The sequence below is a fragment of the Panulirus ornatus genome, chromosome 21 (genome assembly GCF_036320965.1).
Source record: "Panulirus ornatus isolate Po-2019 chromosome 21, ASM3632096v1, whole genome shotgun sequence".
NCBI classification, from domain to species: domain Eukaryota; kingdom Metazoa; phylum Arthropoda; class Malacostraca; order Decapoda; family Palinuridae; genus Panulirus; species Panulirus ornatus.
This window is the reverse complement of record NC_092244.1, coordinates 1,632,569-1,652,864: the sequence shown is the minus strand read 5'-3', so window position 1 is coordinate 1,652,864 and position 20,296 is coordinate 1,632,569. Positions and strand designations below refer to the sequence as shown.

General features: G+C 39.4%; 1 protein-coding gene across 1 annotated transcript in view; it reads left to right on the top strand.

Moving 5' to 3' along the window:
- LOC139756251 (ubiquitin-conjugating enzyme E2 Q1) overlaps positions 1 to 18,103 on the top strand; it is a 117,424-nt gene extending 99,321 nt beyond the window's left edge. Inside the window, exons 7-9 of the mRNA XM_071675439.1 lie at positions 9,119 to 9,229; positions 9,386 to 9,452; positions 14,346 to 18,103. Coding sequence (XP_071531540.1) covers positions 9,119 to 9,229; positions 9,386 to 9,452; positions 14,346 to 14,377 — 210 coding nt within the window. The 3' untranslated portion in view covers positions 14,378 to 18,103. The remainder of the gene's footprint in view (positions 1 to 9,118; positions 9,230 to 9,385; positions 9,453 to 14,345) is intronic.
- The last annotated feature ends 2,193 nt before the right edge of the window (positions 18,104 to 20,296 follow it).

The following is a 20,296-nucleotide window of genomic DNA, read 5'->3' as shown; positions in this document are numbered from 1 at the left end:
GCCATGTGTGCGAGGTAGCGCTAGGAAAAGACAACAAAGGCCCCATTCGTTCACACTCAGTCTCTAGCTGTCATGCAATAATGCCCGAAACCACAGCTCCCTTTCCACATCCAGGCCCCACACAACTTTCCATGGTTTACCCCAGACGCTTCACATGCCCTGATTCAATCCACTGACAGCACGTCAACCCCGGTATACCACATCGATCCAATTCACTCTATTCCTTGCCCGCCTTTCACCCTCCTGCATGTTCAGGCCCCGATCACTCAAAATCTTTTTCACTCCATCTTTCCACCTCCAATTTGGTCTCCCACTTCTCCTCGTTCCCTCCACCTCCGACACATACATCCTCTTGGTCAATCTTTCCTCACTCATTCTCTCCATGTGCCCAAACCATTTCAAAACACCCTCTTCTGCTCTCTCAACCACGCTCTTTTTATTTCCACACATCTCTCTTACCCTTACATTACTTAATTGATCAAACCACCTCACACCACACATTGTCCTCAAACATCTCATTTCCAGCACATCCACCCTCCTGCGCACAACTCTATCCATAGCCCACGCCTCGCAACCATACAACATTGTTGGAACCACTATTCCTTCAAACATACTATCATATGTATACTTATGTATATCTCTTTTTAAACCAGGTATTCCCAGTCACCAGTATTTTTTTTAGCACACAAATCCACAAGCTCTTTACCATTTCCCTTCATAACCTTGAATACCACATGTACACCAGTTATAGCCTCAACTGCCACATTACTCACTTTCGCATTTAAAAAACCCATCACTAATACCTGGTCTCGTGCATCAAAGCTGCTGACACACTCACTCATCTGCTTCCAAAACACTTGCCTCTCATGATCTGATCTTTCTTCTCATGACCAGGTGCATGAGCATCAATAATCACCCAACTCTCCCCATCCACTTTCAGTTGTACCCACATCAGTCCAGAATTTACCTCCATCCACTCTATCACACACTTGCACAACTCTTGCTTTAGGAGTAGCACTGCTCCCTCCTTAGCTCCTGTCCTCTCACCAACCCCTGACCGTACTCCCAAGACTTTTCCAAACCATTCTTCCCCTTTACTCTTGAGCCTTGTTTCACTCAGAACCAAAGCATCCAGATTTTTTTTTTCAAACATACTACCAATCCCTCCTTTCTTCTCATCTTTGCAACATCCACACACATTCAGACACACCAGTTTGAGCCTTTAAGGAGGATGAACACTCCCCACTTGACCCCTTCTGTTTCCTCTTTCGAAAATTGAAACACAAGAAGAGGAGGGTTTCCAGCCCCCTGCTCCCTCCCCCTTTGTCTTCTTTGACTGGCAACCCTTCCCTTCTTGTATTTGAAATTCTAAAATGGAACCAGAAGAAGGAGTCAAGCAGGGAGTGCTCATTCTCCTTGAAGGCTCAGATTGGGTATCTGAATGTGTGTGTGGAAGTACCCAAGATGAGAAGAAAGGAGAGACAGGTAGTATATTTGGAGAAAGAAACCTGGATGTTCTGAAACGAAACGAAACTCAAGGATAAAGAGGAAGAATGGTTTGGAGAAGTCTCGGGTTGATGAGAGGACAATAGCTAGGGAAGGAGAAGCGCTATGCCTGAAACAGGAGTTGTAGGAGTGTATGTTACAGTGTAAGAAAGTAAATTCTAGATTGATGTGGGTAAAATTGAAAGTGGATGGAGAGAGATGGGTGATTATTGGTGCTTATGCACTTTGTCATGAGAAGAAAGATCATGGGAGGCTAGTGTTTTGGGAGCAGCTGAGTGAGTGTGTCAGCAGCTTTGATCCACAAGACCGGCTATTAGTGATAGGTGATTTAAATGCGAAGGTGAGTAGTGTGGCAGTTGAGGGTATATTTGGTGTCCTTGAGGTATTCAGTGTTGTGAATGGAAATGGTGTGGAGGTTGTGTATTTGTGTGCTGAAAAAAGATTGGTGTGATAAATGTATGTAAGTTGGAGAGATTGTCAAAGAGCTGTATTAGATTACGTGTTAATTGATAGGCGTGTAAAAGAGAGACTTTTGGATGTTCTGAGAGGAGCAGCTGGAGGGATGTCTGATCACTATCTTGTAGAGGCGAAGGTGAAGATTTGTATAAGTTTTCAAAAAAGAAAAGAAAATGTTGGGGAGAAGAGAGTGGTGAGAGTAAGTGATCTTTGAAAGGACACTTGTATGAGGAAGTAAGTACCAGGAGAGATTTAGTGTAGAATGGCAAAAGGTGAGAACAAATGACGTGAGTGGATAAGGAATGGGATGTATATAGAGAAGCAGTGCTGGCATGTGCAAAAGATGCATGTGGCATGAGAAAGGTAAGAGATGGCCCAATTAGAAAAGGTAGTGATTGGTGGGATGAAGAAGTTAAGTTGTTAAAGAGAAAATACGAGGCATTTGGACAATACAAGGAAGGCGTGCAAATGATTGGGATATGTATTAAAGAAAGTGGGAGGAAGTCAAGAGGAAGGTGCAAGGGTTGAAAAAGAGGGCAAATGAAAGTTGGGGTGAGAGAATTTCATTAAACTTCAGGGAGAATAAATAGATGTTTTGGAAGAAGGTAAATAACTTGCATAAGACATGAAAACAAATGGGAACATTGGTGAAGGGGACAAAGGGGGAAGTGGTGAAAGATAGTAATGAAGTGAGGAGATGGACTGAGTATTTTGAAGATTTGTTGAAAGTGTTTGATAGTAGGTTGGTAGACGTAGGGTGTTTTGGTTGGGGTGGTGTGCGAAATAAGAGGGTCAGGGAGAATGGTTTGGTTAAGAGACAAGAGGTAGTGAAAGACTTGCAGAAGATAAAATCCAACAAGCTGGTGGGTTTGGATGGTATTGCAATAGAATTTATTAAGAAAGGGGGTGACTGTGTTGTTGATTGGTTAGTAAGGATATTCAATGTATGTATGACTCATGGTAAGTGCCTGAGGATAGGCAGAATACATATATAGTGCCATTGTACATAGGCAAAGGGGATAAAGATGAGTGTTCAAACTACAGAGGCATAAGTTTGTTGAGTATTAACGGAAAATTGTATGGAAGGGTATTGATTGAGAGGTTGAAGGCATGTACAGAGCATCAATTAGGGAGGAGCAGTTTGGTTTCAGAAGTGGTAGAGGATGTGCGGATCAGGTGTTTGCTTTGAAGAATGTGTAAGAAGTATTTAGATAAGTTAGATTTGTATGTAGCATTTAAGGATCTGGAGAAGGCATATGATATGATTGACAGAGATGCTTTGTGGAAGGTCTTAAGAGTACATGGTGTGGGAGGTAAGCTACTAGAAGCAGTAAAAAGTATTCATCAAGGATATAAGGCATGTGTATCAGTAAGAAGAGAGGAGAGTTATTGGTTCCAGTGAAAGTCAGTCTGTGTCAGGGGTGTGTGATGTCTCCATGGTTGTTTAATTTGTTTATGGATGGATTGGTTAGGGAGGTAAGTGCAAGAGTTTCGGAGAGGGGCGAGTATACAATCTGGTGTGGATGAGTGGGGCTGGGAAGTGAGTCTGTAGTTGTTCGCCAATGATACAGCCCTGGTGGCTGATTCGAGTGGGAAACTGCAGAAATTGGTGACTGAGTTTGGAAAAGTGTGTGAAAGGAGAAAGTTGAGAGAAAATGTGAATAAGAGCAAGATTATTATATTAGGTTCAGTAGGGTTGAGGGATAAGTTAGTTGGGATGTGAGTTTGAATGGGGAAAAGTTGGAGGAAGTGAAGTGTTTTAGATATCTGGGAGTGGACTTAGCAGGAAATGGAACCATGGAAGTGGAAGTGAGTCACATGGTGGGGAGGGAACAAAAGTTCTGGGAGTGAAGAATGTGTGGAAAGAGAGAACATGAAGAGCAAAAATGGGTATCTTTGAAGGAATAGCAGTTCCAATGATGTTATATGGTTGTAAGGCATGGGCTATAGATAGGGTTGTATGGAGGAGGGTGGATTTGTTGGAAATTCAGTGTTTGAGATGTGTGGTAATAAAAAGAGTGTGGTTGAAAGAGCAGAAGAGATGTTGAAATGGTTTGGACATGTGGAGAGAATGAGTGAGGAAAGGTTGACAAAGAGGATATATGTGTTAGAGGTGGGGGAACAAGGAAAAGTAGGAGACCAAATTGGAGGTGGAAGAATAGAGTGAAAAAGATTTTAAGTGATTGGGGCCTGAAAATGCAGGAGGGTGAGAGGCTTGCTAAGAATAGAGTGAATTGGAATGATGTGGTGTACCGGGGTGGACATGCTGTCAATGGGGGTAAACCATGGAAAGGTCTGTTTGGGTACTGAATGTGGAAAGGGAGCTGTGGTTTTGATGCATTACACATGACAGCTAGAGACTGAGTGTGAATGAATATGGCCTTTTTGTGTCTGTTTTCCTGGCACTACCTTGCTGAAGTTGGGGTAGCGATGCTATTTTCTGTGTGGCGGGGTAGCGACAGGAGTGGATGAAGCTGGTGACTGAGTTTGGTAAAGTGTGTGAAAGAAGAAAGCTGGGGGTAAATGTGAATAAGAGCAAGGTTATTAGGTACAGTAGGGTTGAGGGACAAGTCAGTTGGGAGGTAAGTTTGAATGGAGAAAAACTGGAGGAAGTGAAGTATTTTAGATATCTGGGAGTGGAATTGGCAGCAGATGGAACCATGGAAGCGGAAGTGAATCATAGGGTGGGGGAAGGGGCAAAAGTTCTGGGAGTGTTGAAAAATGTATGGAAGTTGAGAATGTTATGTGGGAAAGCAAAAATGGGCATGTTTGAAAGAATAGTGGTTCCAACAATGTTATATCGTTGTGAGGCGTGGGCTATAGATAGAGTTGTGTGAAGGAGGGTGGATGTGTTGGAAATGAGATGTTTGAGGACAATATGTGGTGTGAGTTGGTTTGATCAAGTAAGTAATGAAAGGGTAAGAGTGACGTGTGGTAATAAAAAGAGTATGGTTGAGAGAGAAGAAGAGGGTGTTTTGAAATGGTTTGGTCACATGGAGAGAATGAGTGAGGAAAGATTGACAAAGAGGATATATGTGTCAGAGGTGGAGGGAATGAGGAGACGTGGGAGACCAAATTGGAGGTGGAAAGATGGAGTGAAACAGATTTTGAGCAATCGGGGCCTGAACATGCAGGAGGGTGAAAGGTGTGCAAGGAATAGAGTGAATTGAAATGATGTGGTATACCGGGGACGACATGCTGTCAATGGATTGAACCAGGGCATGTGAAGTGTTTAGGGTAAACCATGGAAAGGTTTGTAGGGCCTGGATGTGGAAAGGGAGCTGTGGTTTCAGTGCATTATACAAGACAGCTCGAGACTGAGTGTGCACGAATTTGGCCTTTGTTGTCTTTTCCTAGCGCTACCTCGCGCACATGCGGGGGAGGGGGTTGTCATTTCATGTGTGGCGAGATGGCGATGGGAATGAATAAAGGCAGAAAGGCAGACAGTATGAATTATGTACATGTGTATATATGTATGTCTGTGTGTGTATATATATGTATACGTTCAGATGTATAGGTATGTATATTTGCGTGTGTGGATGTGTATGTATATACTTGTATGTGGGTGGGTTGGGTCATTCTTTCGTCTGTTTCCTTGCGCTATGTCGCTAACGTGGGAGATCGACAAAGTATAGTAAAAGAAAAAGAATAATGATTATGTGTATGTTGATATGTATATGTATATTGATTTGCGTGTATGGGTGTTTGTGTATACGTATAAGGGTGGATGGGCCATTCTTTGTCTGTTTCCTGGCACTATCTCGCCGATATGGGAAACAGCAATCAAGTATGATAAAGTAATGATAATATAGAATAGATAGAATATATGTTTTTGTGACCTGTGTATTCATAGGGATATATTTATTTATTTATTTATTTATTATACTTTGTCGCTGTCTCCCGCGTTTGCGAGGTAGCGCAAGGAAACAGACGAAAGAAATGGCCCAACCCCCCCCCATACACATGTATATACATACCTACACAGCTTTCCATGGTTTACCCCAGACGCTTCACATGCCTTGATTCAATCCACTGACAGCACGTCAACCCCGGTATACCACATCGCTCCAATTCACTCTATTCCTTGCCCTCCTTTCACCCTCCTGCATGTTCAGGCCCCGATCACACAAAATCTTTTTCACTCCATCTTTCCACCTCCAATTTGGTCTCCCTCTTCTCCTCGTTCCCTCCACCTCCGACACATATATCCTCTTGGTCAATCTTTCCTCACTCATTCTCTCCATGTGCCCAAACCACTTCAAAACACCCTCTTCTGCTCTCTCAACCACGCTCTTTTTATTTTCACACATCTCTCTTACCCTTACGTTACTCACTTGATCAAACCACCTCACACCACACATTGTCCTCAAACATCTCATTTCCAGCACATCCATCCTCCTGCGCACAACTCTATCCATAGCCCACGCCTCGCAACCATACAACATTGTTGGAACCACTATTCCTTCAAACATACCCATTTTTGCTTTCCGAGATAATGTTCTCGACTTCCACACATTCTTCAAGGCCCCCAGAATTTTCGCCCCCTCCCCCACCCTATGATCCACTTCCGCTTCCATGGTTCCATCCGCTGCCAGATCCACTCCCAGATATCTAAAACACTTCACTTCCTCCAGTTTTTCTCCATTCAAACTCACCTCCCAATTGACTTGACCCTCAACCCTACTGTACCTAATAACCTTGCTCTTATTCACATTTACTCTTAACTTTCTTCTTCCACACACTTTACCAAACTCAGTCACCAGCTTCTGCAGTTTCTCACATGAATCAGCCACCAGCGCTGTATCATCAGCGAACAACAACTGACTCACTTCCCAAGCTCTCTCATCCCCAACAGACTTCATACTTGCCCCTCTTTCCAAAACTCTTGCATTTACCTCCCTAACAACCCCATCCATAAACAAATTAAACAACCATGGAGACATCACACACCCCTGCCGCAAACGTACATTCACTGAGAACCAATCACTTTCCTCTCTTCCTACACGTACACATGCCTTACATCCTCGATAAAAACTTTTCACTGCTTCTAACAACTTTCCTCCCACACCATATATTCTTAATACCTTCCACAGAGCATCTCTATCAACTCTATCATATGCCTTCTCCAGATCCATAAATGCTACATACAAATCCATTTGCTTTTCTAAGTATTTCTCAATTACATTCTTCAAAGCAAACACCTGATCCACTCCAGATCCATAAATGCTACATACAAATCCATTTGCTTTTCTAAGTATTTCTCAATTACATTCTTCAAAGCAAACACCTGATCCACACATCCTCTACCACTTCTGAAACCACACTGCTCTTCCCCAATCTGATGCTCTGTACAAGCCTTCACCCTCTCAATCAATACCCTCCCATATAATTTACCAGGAATACTCAACAAACTTATACCTCTGTAATTTGAGCACTCACTCTTATCCCCTTTGCCTTTGTACAATGGCACTATGCATGCATTCCGCCAATCCTCAGGCACCTCACCATGAGTCATACATACATTAAATAACCTTACCAACCAGTCAACAATACAGTCATCCCCCTTTTTAATAAATTCCACTGCAATACCATCCAAACCTGCTGCCTTGCCGGCTTTCATCTTCCGCAAAGCTTTCACTACCTCTTCTCTGTTTACCAAATCATTTTCCCCAACCCTCTCACTTTGCACACCACCTCGACCAAAACACCCTATATCTGCCACTCTATCATCAAACACATTCAACAAACCTTCAAAATACTCACTCCATCTCCTTGTCACATCACCACTACTTGTTATCACCTCCCCATTTGCGCCCTTCACTGAAGTTCCCATTTGCTCCCTTGTCTTACGCATTTTATTTACCTCCTTCCAGAACATCTTTTTATTCTCCCTAAAATTTAATGATACTCTCTCACCCCAACTCTCATTTGCCCTTTTTTTCACCTCTTGCACCTTTCTCTTGACCTCCTGTCTCTTTCTTTTATACATCTCCCACTCAGTTGCATTTTTTCCCTGCAAGAATCATCCAAATGCCTCTCTCTTCTCTTTCACTAATACTCTTACTTCTTCATCCCACCACTCACTACCCTTTCTAATCAACCCACCTCCCACTCTTCTCATGCCACAAGCATCTTTTGCGCAATCCATCACTGATTCCCTAAATACATCCCATTCCTCCCCCACTCTCCTTACTTCCATTGTTCTCACCTTTTTCCATTCTGTACTCAGTCTCTCCTGGTACTTCCTCACACAGGTCTCCTTCCCAAGCTCACTTACTCTCACCACCCTCTTCACCCCAACATTCACTCTTCTTTTCTGAAAACCCATACAAATCTTCACCTTAGCCTCCACAAGATAATGATCAGACATCCCTCCAGTTGCACCTCTCAGCACATTAACATCCAAAAGTCTCTCTTTCGCACGCCTGTCAATTAACACGTAATCCAATAACGCTCTCTGGCCATCTCTCCTACTTACATAAGTATACTTATGTATATCTCGCTTTTTAAACCAGGTATTCCCAATCATCAGTCCTTTTTCAGCACATAAATCTACAAGCTCTTCACCATTTCCATTTACAACACTGAACACCCCATGTATACCAATTATTCCCTCAACTGCCACATTACTCACCTTTGCATTCAAATCACCCATCACTATAACCCGGTCTCGTGCATCAAAACCACTAACACACTCATTCAGGTGCTCCCAATCACTTGCCTCTCATGATCTTTCTTCTCATGCCCAGGTGCATATGCACCAATAATCACCCACCTCTCTCCATCAACTTTCAGTTTTACCCATATTAATCAAGAATTTACTTTCTTACATTCTATGACATACTCCCACAACTCCTGTTTCAGGAGTATTGCTACTCCTTCCCTTGCTCTTGTCCTCTCACTAACCCCTGACTTTACTCCCCAGACATTCCCAAACCACTCTTCTCCTTTACCCTTGAGCTTCGTTTCACTCAGAGCCAAAACATTCATAGGGATATACACTAAAATTTGAAATAATTTTGAAGAATTTCAAGTTGTAAATGTTTGAAAATGCATTTTTAGATAAGGTTATCAATTTTTATGACTTTGAAATTCCTTCTGCGCAAGAATTTGAGGCCATAAAAAATTGTTTGATGTTTGTTGTGGTTTTCAACAGGGCTGGAGTTCAGCATACACAATTGAGGCTGTAATAATGCAGATTGCAGCAACATTGGTTAAGGGTAAAGCAAGAATCCAGTTTGGGGCAAATAAGGCAGGCAAAGTTAGCGTAAGTTACAATTTTTGTTTTATATCACATTCTTAAGTTTTGAATTCCCTCCATTTGCTTGTTTACAAATTTTAAACTTATTTTGAGTGCATTTTAATCAAGTGATAATGGCATTTGGTGTAATTTTCTGTTGTTTACTATTTACTGTCTTTACAGGGTCAGTATAGTTTGGCCCGGGCACAGCAGTCATTCAAGTCACTTGTACAGATTCATGAAAAGAATGGTAAGTCTTGATCATATCAACAATATTTTTGTTGTAATAGTCTGCTTGACTTGTACAGTATTAATATGTCTGTGATGGTCTTCCATCCATGGACCTTGACCAACAGAGGAAATATGAACCATGGGTATGTCAAGTGAATTTAGATATGATCAACCAGCAGTCTGTTATGTCTGAATTTTTTTTTTTTTTTTTTTTTTTTTTTTTTTTTTTTTTTTAAGAACCACTAGTGTAGCCGTTACTCTGCCAGTGTTATGCCTTTTCTTTCTTTCATACTTGTTTTCTGTTCCCTGCTTTAGTAAGGTAATGCCAGGAACAGATGAAGAAAAGCCCACATTTGCTTACAGCTGTCATGTGTAATGCATATAAACCAGAATTTCTATTGATCTGCAAAAGTTTGATAAAGTTCTATATGCTTGATTTGGGGTTTAGACTAGAAAAGTCTCATAGATGGACTTTTATTGCTAATTGGTCTGAATTTCAAGTGTTGAGTCTTATAAAAAGTCCAAAAGATAAATATTCTGATATCCTAAAACCTGTAGCTGACTCTTCATTATTATCACTTATCTTTCAAACACTGAATGTTAAATTAGTGTTCTTTTATATTGATAATGCTTATATTTTATATGAAATGTGAAATTTTTACAAAGATAATCCTTGAAAATGGTATTGGGCCTATGATTTTTTGAAAAAGGGCTGATTTTTGAGCTAATCGAGTGTCTCACAAGCACCCCTGTGCTCTTCCCGGTTGAGTTAGGTAGCATCATGAACATAAGGACAGTTGCCTCATTTGCACGCATGCAGTATGTAGCTATTATGTATAATGTATTGAATCCAGAGACTACCACCTACAGTCAGGCCCCACAAACTACTCCATGATGTGTCTGGATTGCTTCATATACTAAAGTTCAGTCCAAAGTCAGCAATACACACACTCACTTACACTACCAATTCAGTTCCTTCTATTTAATGCATGCCTCCTGCCCATTTGAATGTTTTGGCTCCAATACCCCAGAGCCTTCTTCACTTGTTATTTCCATCTTTGTCTCCCCCCTTCTCTTGCTCTCATCTCTTTTAACATATAGATCCTCTTATTCAGTCAGTCTTCTCTCGTCTCCTATGTCTGAAGCTTTGTTCACACCTTGTTCAGCTTTCTCAACCAAATGATACTCACAAGCATTCCTCTCTGTTACAGTGCTTATTTTTTACATGATCAGCTCATCTTATGCCATTTATTGCCTTTATGCATTTTATCGTGATCATTTAAAGCACAAGCCACATGTTTGAACAACACTTAAGAGGAATAGTATACCTTCAGACATTATCTGTGCGCCTAACAAATGCTGACCTTTCCCTCCACATACTCCTAGTATCCCTAGACCAATATTAATCCTTTCCATGTGATGCAACTGTAGTCAAATGAATTTATGATAATAATGAATGAAGTGTTTAACATTTATGTATGGTGACATAGAAAATATTTCTAATATTGTAGTGTTCATCAACATCTCTCAAGAGTTTGATATGAATGCCACACCAAATGTATTGCCATCTATGTATGGGGTAGGGGACATTAGTGCCAGATACCCACACTGCCTCTGGTAATTTCAAAATGGCATTGAAGGCCAGTGTACAATAGCTTAAAGTCATGTCTGGTTTCTGAAGTACCTAGACCTAAAACTTGGGACCTTTTAAGTTATACATGAAGCTCTAGTAAGTCTGAACTTTGAAAGGTGGCATTTGTTGGGCTTTCATGCTAGGCTGTGGTACCTTTGGATCCTACATTTTATCCTGAGATATGTTCCTAATGATTTAATGTTGAATGGTGATTAGTTGCCTGTTTTAAATGACTACATTGAACTAAATGTAATTTTTAATGATTAGGTGGCCTCAAAACAACGGCCAAGACTGGCATGCTGAAGCTTAAACCCTTGTTCAGATTCTGAAGTATTAATACCCTAAATCTTACGACTTAAAGGTCTACATGAAGCTATAGTGAGTCTAAACCTTGAAAGGCCTTTCTTGACCTTTGTTGATACCCTTGGAATCTTCCTCTGAACATGACTTCTCTTCGTGATTTCAGGCTGATAGTTCACCTATTTTGAATGAGTGTGATGAACTCAGTGTTATCTGTAAGGTTGGAGTGGCCTTCAGTGGTCTCAGAACAACCCATGAGACCAGTGTGCAGTGGCTTAAAACATTTTCCAGATTCTGAATTGCCCACACCCATAATGTGGGATTTCTAGATACTACATGAACTTGTAATAAGTCTGAACTTTGAAAGATGGCCTTAGTTGGCCTTTAAGTCTAGGCTCTGGTACCACTGGATTCAGACTTTGATGCAAAGGTACTTTTGATATAATTTTAGGCTTGATTTAGATGATAGGAGTGGAGTAAGTGTAACCTCTAATTAGAGTGATCTGAAAAGGGTGTTCAGGCTCAACTTGTGGTTAGAACCTGGCCCAGATTCTGATATACATGCACCCAAAATTTAGAGCCTCTAGCTGTATTAACACTGAACCTTGAAAAGCAGTCTTTGTTGGTCTTCTAGGCCAGGCTCTTGTATTTTTAGATCCTTTCTTTGATCCTGAGGTACCTTCATTATGATTTTAGATGACAAGGTTGATTTTAAATGAATACAGTGAGCATGAGTACAGTGAGCCAAGTGTAATTAAAAAGAGTGTGGTAGCCTTTATTGGCCTGAAAATGGCCTTCAAAGCCAATGTCTGGTAGCTTAAAACCTTGCCCAGATTATGAGCAACACCCAAATTTTAGGGGATAGATGAAGCAGTGGTAAGAATAAACCTTGAAAGGTAGCCTTTGTTGGCCGTTAAGGTCGGGGTCTGGTACCTTTAGATACTGTCTTTGATCCTGAGGTAATTTCATTATAATTGGAGATGGACAGGTTGCTTATATTGAATGAAATCACTGAACTGAACGTTATGTTAGGCTAGGGTGGCCATTAAATGGCCTTCAAGACGATATGCAATTGCCTATAGCTTGGCTCAGATTCTGAAGTACCTACACACCAAATTTTGGGCTTAGGTTCTAAAGGTCAGCCCTGAGATAGGTATGCACAAACATTTAAAATTATTCAGAGTTGTGTAAACAATCAGTATTATTAGGTAAACTTTACCAAACTTTTTTTATTCCTTATGTTTTTTCTTAGACTGGCCCTCATGATATTGCTGACAAAATGAAGTTGATCTTTAATTAGGGTAAACTACAACTATTTCACACTGAATTTTATTTTTTTTTTTTTTTAGCAAGCTGATTATGATATACATATATTCTATCTATCTATCTGTCTCTGATGTCTGTTCCCAACTGGAAATTCCTTGAGGAAGTGGCCACACCAGTAGTCTCCATACCTTTAGTGCCTCACCCTTAACAGGCCACCGGCAGAGGGTAACTCTTGAGCAGTGTTTGCATAGGTTCCTACTTAATGTTCCTAGTGACCACTACTACTTAATACTCCAGCCTAATGTTCCTTCCTGCTACTTCTACCTAATGTTTCTATCTAAAGCTTCTACCTAAATGATCCTACCTACTACTTCTGTATATTGCTCCTACCATTTTGCAAAAAGTCAGGGCTAGCATTTAGTGCTTACCATGGATAAATCTAGAGTTATGAAGAATGAGTTGTGCGGGTTAAGTGTTATGTATGACAAGGAGAGAGTGAGTGTTTGTAAACAGAATGCTGGTTGTCCATGTGTGGTTGAGGCTGGAAGAGAAGGCAGCTATCTGGGTCAGAAAAGTCCAACATGATACCCACGAAAGTGCTGGCTCACTAGGTAGCCATCACTAACCCTTTTGATACCCAGGCAGTTAGTATTGGTAATATACCTCCCTGGTTGTTGGCTATTTACCAACTATATATGATATTCCCTGTTAAGCCTACAAAGTTTAGCTTAATTTCTTTTATATTTTCCTCTGATTCTTATTCTTTCCCTACAGTGCTGTGTATGTTTTTATATTACTCTTGAGCCTGTACTCCCTTCATGCTGTTGTGGAATGATGCAAATGTGACATGATTCCCTAATGGGAGGGACACCAGCTGGACAGATTTGGAGATGTTTAGACATCATTGAGTGTGTAGTTGAGTTGGGCTGCTTTCGAGGTGGAGCTTCAAATTTGGGTTATAGGGATTAATTTTATTTTGGTTTGTGACCTAAGGGATTGTGTAATTGCCAGTAAGAAGTAGGGGATGGAGCTTACATTTGGTTTGCAGTGGGTTTTGTGGACAGGGTACATTAGTTTGCACTGAGGGTAAATATGCTAGTTTGCAGCTTTATCTATTAAATGGTGGTAAATACAGATTTGGAGTGTGACCCAGAAATGCAGTGACTGCTTGTTTACAGTGTGATCTAGTGTAGGGGTTAACTACCTGTATTTAGCATGAAATGACTAATTGGATTGGGCTAACTGCTAATTTTCAGTGTGACCTATTGGGTAATCACTGAATTGCAGAGTGACCTGCTAGTTTTTGATGTGAATGCAATTGTGGAATCTTTGCTAATTTGCTGTGTGGTATTGGGATAAAGTTATCTACTTGTTTTTATGTTGACCTGTTGTACTTGGAGGATTTTTTAACTGCAATATGTTGAAATTTTTTGAGTGGTTTATATTCATAATGTAGGCTAAGTTTTCAGGCAATCAAAAGTGCTATTGCACTCACATAACCAGCTTTTCCTCAGTTATAATTTACTTGTTTTTGAAATGCAGGTTGTCCAGTGCTTAGATTTGTTTGCTGCATGTCTGTGTATAGTTACAGAAACAAATCATGCTGGAAAAATCTTTATTCTTGTTTGTTTCAACTATATTACTGCAACTTTTTATTATGCTGCCAAACTGTATTTGCATATAATTTATGACAACTGTATATTTTCTCAACAGGATGGTTCACACCACCTAAAGAGGATGGGTAAGGGATTTAGCAGAGGTTTTGGTATCCCTACACCATCCTTTTTCACCTTCTTGCCCATTCCCACCCTTCTCCACCCACTCGTCCCATTCTGGCTGTTTGTGCAGTCTCTTCCACCACCTCCACCTCTTCTCGACTTCATCTCCACTTCCTCATGGTAACTTGTCGTCACATCAACACCTGGAAGCTGAGGTCCTGTTTTCTCAACACACAGCGCATCAAGATCAGCAGATGCAGTGTTTGCCATTTATTCTAAACATGCTCAATTTTAGGCTTATTGAAATGGAAGAAGTTCAGAAATTTGTTTCTCTACAGTCACCTTTTTCATTGTGCTCACAAACCAGACTTTTTTCTTTTTTTAGGCCAGAAACTGAGCATTGTGTTAGTATAAGATGTACAGTTTGTACAAGCTACTTTCATGACTTAAGCATTTTGATTGTGGCTTGAACATCACACTAGATATAATCTCTGGAACATGCTTTGCCACCTGTGGACTGGTATCAGACACTTGATTGGTCATGGGATTTTTTTTTTTTTTTTTTTTTTTTTTTTTTTTTTAAACTAAATATTGCCAGTAGATTTTTTAAATGTTCCTACAAGATGGGTTTGTGTTTCAAGTTGTGAAAATCAGAGCTCATAAATTCTTTGTTGTATTTTTGATGTGTATTTTTTTTTTTTGCTATTGTTACTGTGAGGTGCGAATGCAAATGTTTTACATTTCTCATGCATTTTAGTAATTTCTTGATATTTTCTTTCTCTTATCATCCATAGATATCTTGCCATAATCATTTTATCATTACATCTACTCTCTTTGTCATTTGTAGCTTCTTTCCTCTGACAAGGGTAGTTTTATCATCTAAACTTTGTATAATGTGACAAGTTTTATTTTTTCCATTTATTTGTGTAGATTCATTGGAAAATTAACTCCAAGGAGTTATAGGCATTGGTCATGAAGGCATTAAAGTTAGTTATGTATGTCTGATCAGGGTAGAAGCAGGCCATGAAGATGGAAAAGTAATTATACATGAATCACTCATCCCAGAAAATTTGTCACCAGGAAGTAGATAGAAGTGTAAGTATGCCAGTCCTTGACAGAGAGGCGAGTTACCAGATCAAGTTCCTCACTCCTGGCAGTCTGTGTGGGTTCATCATTATCATCATCTGAATTTCATCAGTAGTAATTTGGCAGTGCATGAAATTGAATAATCTCAGGTTGGCTGTGTAATCAAAATAATGAATACTTTGTACCTATATGAATAAAACTTGCCAACTTGGAAGGGCTTTCACAGTGATTTGGGACAAGACTTGAGAGTGTTATCCAAGACTTTAGGAAGAGAGGGAATTTCAAGTTGTAAATGCTGAAGCTTTTTTAGCCATCTCCATTGTGAAAGATGAATATCAAACCACAGAGTATGGTTTTTGATAAAAAAAAAAAAAACTATATTGTATCAACATATATTTTCATTCATTAACATGTGCTTTACATTCTCATATTTGGAATGTTATGGTTTGGTAGTCTTCATTTTTCCTGTACAGTTTTAATATTCATCTTGGAAATGAAGATCTTGTATTGGGACTGCCCAGATGGAACTTCATCATACTTTAGTTTGGTGGTTTGATTATACTTCTTTAATAAAGCTAAGAAAAGTAAATCTCTGGAATCTTCTGTTATGAATTATCTGATGGGAATGAAAGTACAAGTAAAACACAAACATTAGGGCATTTCAGGATGATCAAACTCAAAATATAGAATATATGGTCTTTAGTTAGGTTATGACGTTTGTATATTGATATAGACATTGCAAAATAGTGGGATGTTTTTCATTGAGAAAATAGCCATATATGCAGGTCAGGATGCAGACAACAGCCTGGTATGCCATCTGTCTTCTTTGACAAGAGTCCATTTATTTAATCAGGGTAATTTTGATAGTTTTCCTCATTTTCTGTGTAATGTCTCAACTTTCTTAGGTAATTATTTGTCATCCACTTCATTCCTTACTCCGGGAACCAGAGGTCACTATATAATGGGGGAGAATGATAAGTAATTTTGCCCAAGCAATACAGTTAAAGTATTTGTTCCTATTGAATTGTAGTTGTTACGTGGAAGATTTAAGGCAAACATAAGCTTAAGTTTAGATGCTGATGTACCCTGTCCACAGCAAAGTAGTGGGGAAGTTGTGCTATTGTATGTTGCTAATGGAATACCTTTTAAGCTAAAGCAATTTCCTCTCTGGGAGATATCAGGATGGCAGGTATATTAAATCCATCTTCTGTAAGGTTACCCATTTTTTGAAATATTGTTTACAGATTATCCTTATCAGTATCATAGGGTAGGATTTGATTAATTAACTCAAGTGTTCTAAAGGGGGAGTATGTTAATATTTTTACTTTATTGACTTTGGGTGTTAGATCATAAAGTTAAATTTTTATCATGTTGAGTAATCCCAAAGTTTGCATATACAGTATGTACTTGCACAATTGTATTATATGTCACGAGAAATTCAGGTAGTGGTGCTTTCACTCAAGATATGTCTGGAAGGTATCTCTAGATCTTATTACAAAAAAAGAGAAGTTATTTGCAGTGTGTAGGAAATTGACATACTTTAGCACATAGTAAGATGTGATGAGGAACCTGAAGCCATGATCATTGTCTACAAGATTATTTTATGTTCCCTGAGGGAATTCAAGCCTTTGTCACTTATCACAGGAGGTCCATTGTAGCTGTTTTCACCATAGGTACTATGAAGTATAAATTCATGTCTTTGTAATGGGCCTAGAGCAAGTGGTAATAAAATGGCCTTTAAAATGTGCTGATAATATATATATATATATATATATATATATATATATATATATATATATATATATATATATATATATATATATATATTATTTTTATTATTATTATACTTAATTGCTGTTTCCCACATCAGCAATATAGCATCAGGAAACAGACTTTTTCTTTTTTCTTTTTTCACATGTAAAAATGATCCATTTGCAGGAAAGGACAGCATGACTGCCAGTTTCTGTTAGCTGCATTTTCATGCACGTCATTTGAAACAGAAATGGTCCTGGCAGAGAAATTTTGCAAGATGGTTCCAATTGATTGTATTTACAGCAAGAGATTAAAAGTTGTTGAATTGTGCAGTATTTCAAGTTTTCTAACACAACAGGGTTTTATTTTTCTGCACTTTAGAGAAAATACAAAGGAAAAATTTGCTTGGATAAACTCTCATTGTGAAGTTCTAACATGACATTTATAATTTAAAATCTTTTATTTTTGCAATTTTGATTGAATGAGCTTTTATTATTATTCATCGCTGTCAAAGGGACTGCTAAATTATGGTAGTAATACAAAACATTTGATGTTAGTGGTGGTTTTGACTTGATCACTTAAAGGTTTGATCTGATGCATGGCTTGGAGACTGGTAATCTTTAATCACTAGAAATTTGTTTTTATACAAGAGATCTTGGTGCCAACTTTCTCTCCTCCCACGTAACAAATGCGACTAGCAAGGGATAACTCTGCAACCTAAGGTTGGCTTGAACTCTTGCTGATAGTCCACTACTCCTTGTTATAACTCCCAACACAGTGATATTTCTTTATATTGTGAACTGTCCACCAAAGCAGAAGGAGGTTTCTACTTTGAGGTGGAGGTGCAGTGCGTAATTCAGTGTGTTTTATTATTATGGAATGTATGAGAGAATTATGAATAAAAAAGGAAGTTAAGTGATCTTTAATTTTATCATTACTTGTTGGACGGCTTATGTAGTTGTGGAGTGTTTAGTTGGTTTAGGATTTATGATTATTATTTCAGCTATAATTCTGCTAGGGATTTAATTTTGCTCAACTTTTTTTTTTGCAGTTTGATGTCTGGAAATAATGCAGATTTGCATTTTAATCACTTATTTGCCGGCATGCCATATCTATCTTTCAATCTATATCTTTGACACATGTTCCTTTTGGGAACTCCTTCAAAGGGTGACCATGGCAAAGAGTCTCCATAACTGTTGAACTATAGTGTCACTTCTTAGGCTTTAGTGCCTCGCCCTTAACAGGCCACTGGCAGAGAGCAACTTCAGCACAGTGTTTGCAGAGGCTCTTACCTAATGTTCAAGCCCATTACTTCTACCTAATACTCTTCCCTGATGATCCTACCAACTACTTCTACTTACTGTTTTTACCTACTTCTCTTGCTTAAATGCTCCAACCTACTACTACTATCTATTGCTCCTATCATTTCGCCCAAAAGGCAGAGATAGTATATAGCACTCGCCACAGGAAAAAATTGGAGTTACGAAGAATGAGCTGTGTGAGTTGATTGTTGTCTAGTGTTATGAGTGGACAGAATGCTGGCAATTTATGTATAGGTGATGCAGAAAGAAAATGCATCCTCCTGGGTCACAGGTGTGCAGCTTGATAACCACTGAAGTACTGGCTTACTATGCAGCTGTTACTAACCCTCCTGATAACTATGTGGGTATTACTGGTAGTATGCCTCCCTTCTTGGTGGCTGCTTACTGACTACTACCTACCATATTTACTACATACCATATTTACCGTAATGTAAGACACATGCCATATTTACCGTAATGTAAGCTGCCCTCTGTTCTGAGCCACTGAATAAGATTTACACATTTCATGCCAGAAATTTGAGCCACCAGTTTAAAAGAAAGGTAAAGGAGAGAATAGGAGCACTGACAAGCCATGGTTTCTATTTATATAAAATCTGGATGCATAAACAGACCATCCATGTATGAACATTAAAGGACTTATTATTTATTTGAAGAGCGAGCACTGAAATGTTATAATAGAAAATCCCTGTGTAATATTGCTGTTCTTAACACTACCTCACTAATGCGGGAAATGGCGAATAGTATGAAATAAATGAAATAAAGATAAATTATTATTATTATACTTGACCACTTTTTCCAGCTTCAGCGATGTAGCACCAGGAAACAGACAAAAAAAGACACATCCACTTGAATATACACATATACACAAACATATACATACACACATACAAATAAGTTAGCGAGGTAGTGCAAGGAAACAGACGAAAGAATGGCCCAACGCGCCCACATACACATGTATATACATACATGTCCACACACACAAATACACATACCTATACATATATATACACAAATAGACACATACATATATACACATGTACATAATTCATACTGTCTGCCCTTATTCATTCCCGTCTCCACCCTACCACACATGAAATAACAACCCCCTCCCCCCGCATGTGTGTGAGGTAGTGCTAGGAAAAGACAATAAAGGCCACATTCGTTCACACTAAGTCTCTAGCTGTCATGTAATAATGCACCAAAACCACAGCTCCCTTTCCACATCCAGGCCCCAGAACTTTCCATGGTTTACCCCAGACACTTCACATCACTCAAAATCTTTTTCACTCCATCTTTCCACCTCCAATTTGGTCTCCGACTACTCCTCGTTCCCCCCACCTCTGACACATATGTCCTCTTGGTCAACCTTTCCTCACTCATTCAATTCATATAACCAAACTATTTCAAAACACCCTCTTCCACTCTCTCAACCACACTCTTTTTATTACCACACATGTCTTTTACCCTGTTATTACATACTCGATCAAACCACCTCACACCATATATTGTCCTCAAACATCTCATTTCCAGCACATCCACCCTCCTCCACACAACTCTATCTATAGCCCTTGCCTCACAACCATATAACATTGTTGGAACCACTATTCCTTCAAACATACCCATTTTTGCTTTCCGAGATAATGTTCTCGACTTCCACACATTCTTCAACGCTCCCAGAATTTTCGCCCCCTCCCCCACCCTATGATTCACTTCCACTTCCATGGTTCCATCCGCTGCCAAATCCACTCCCAGATATCTAAAGCACTTCACTTCCTTCAGTTTTTCT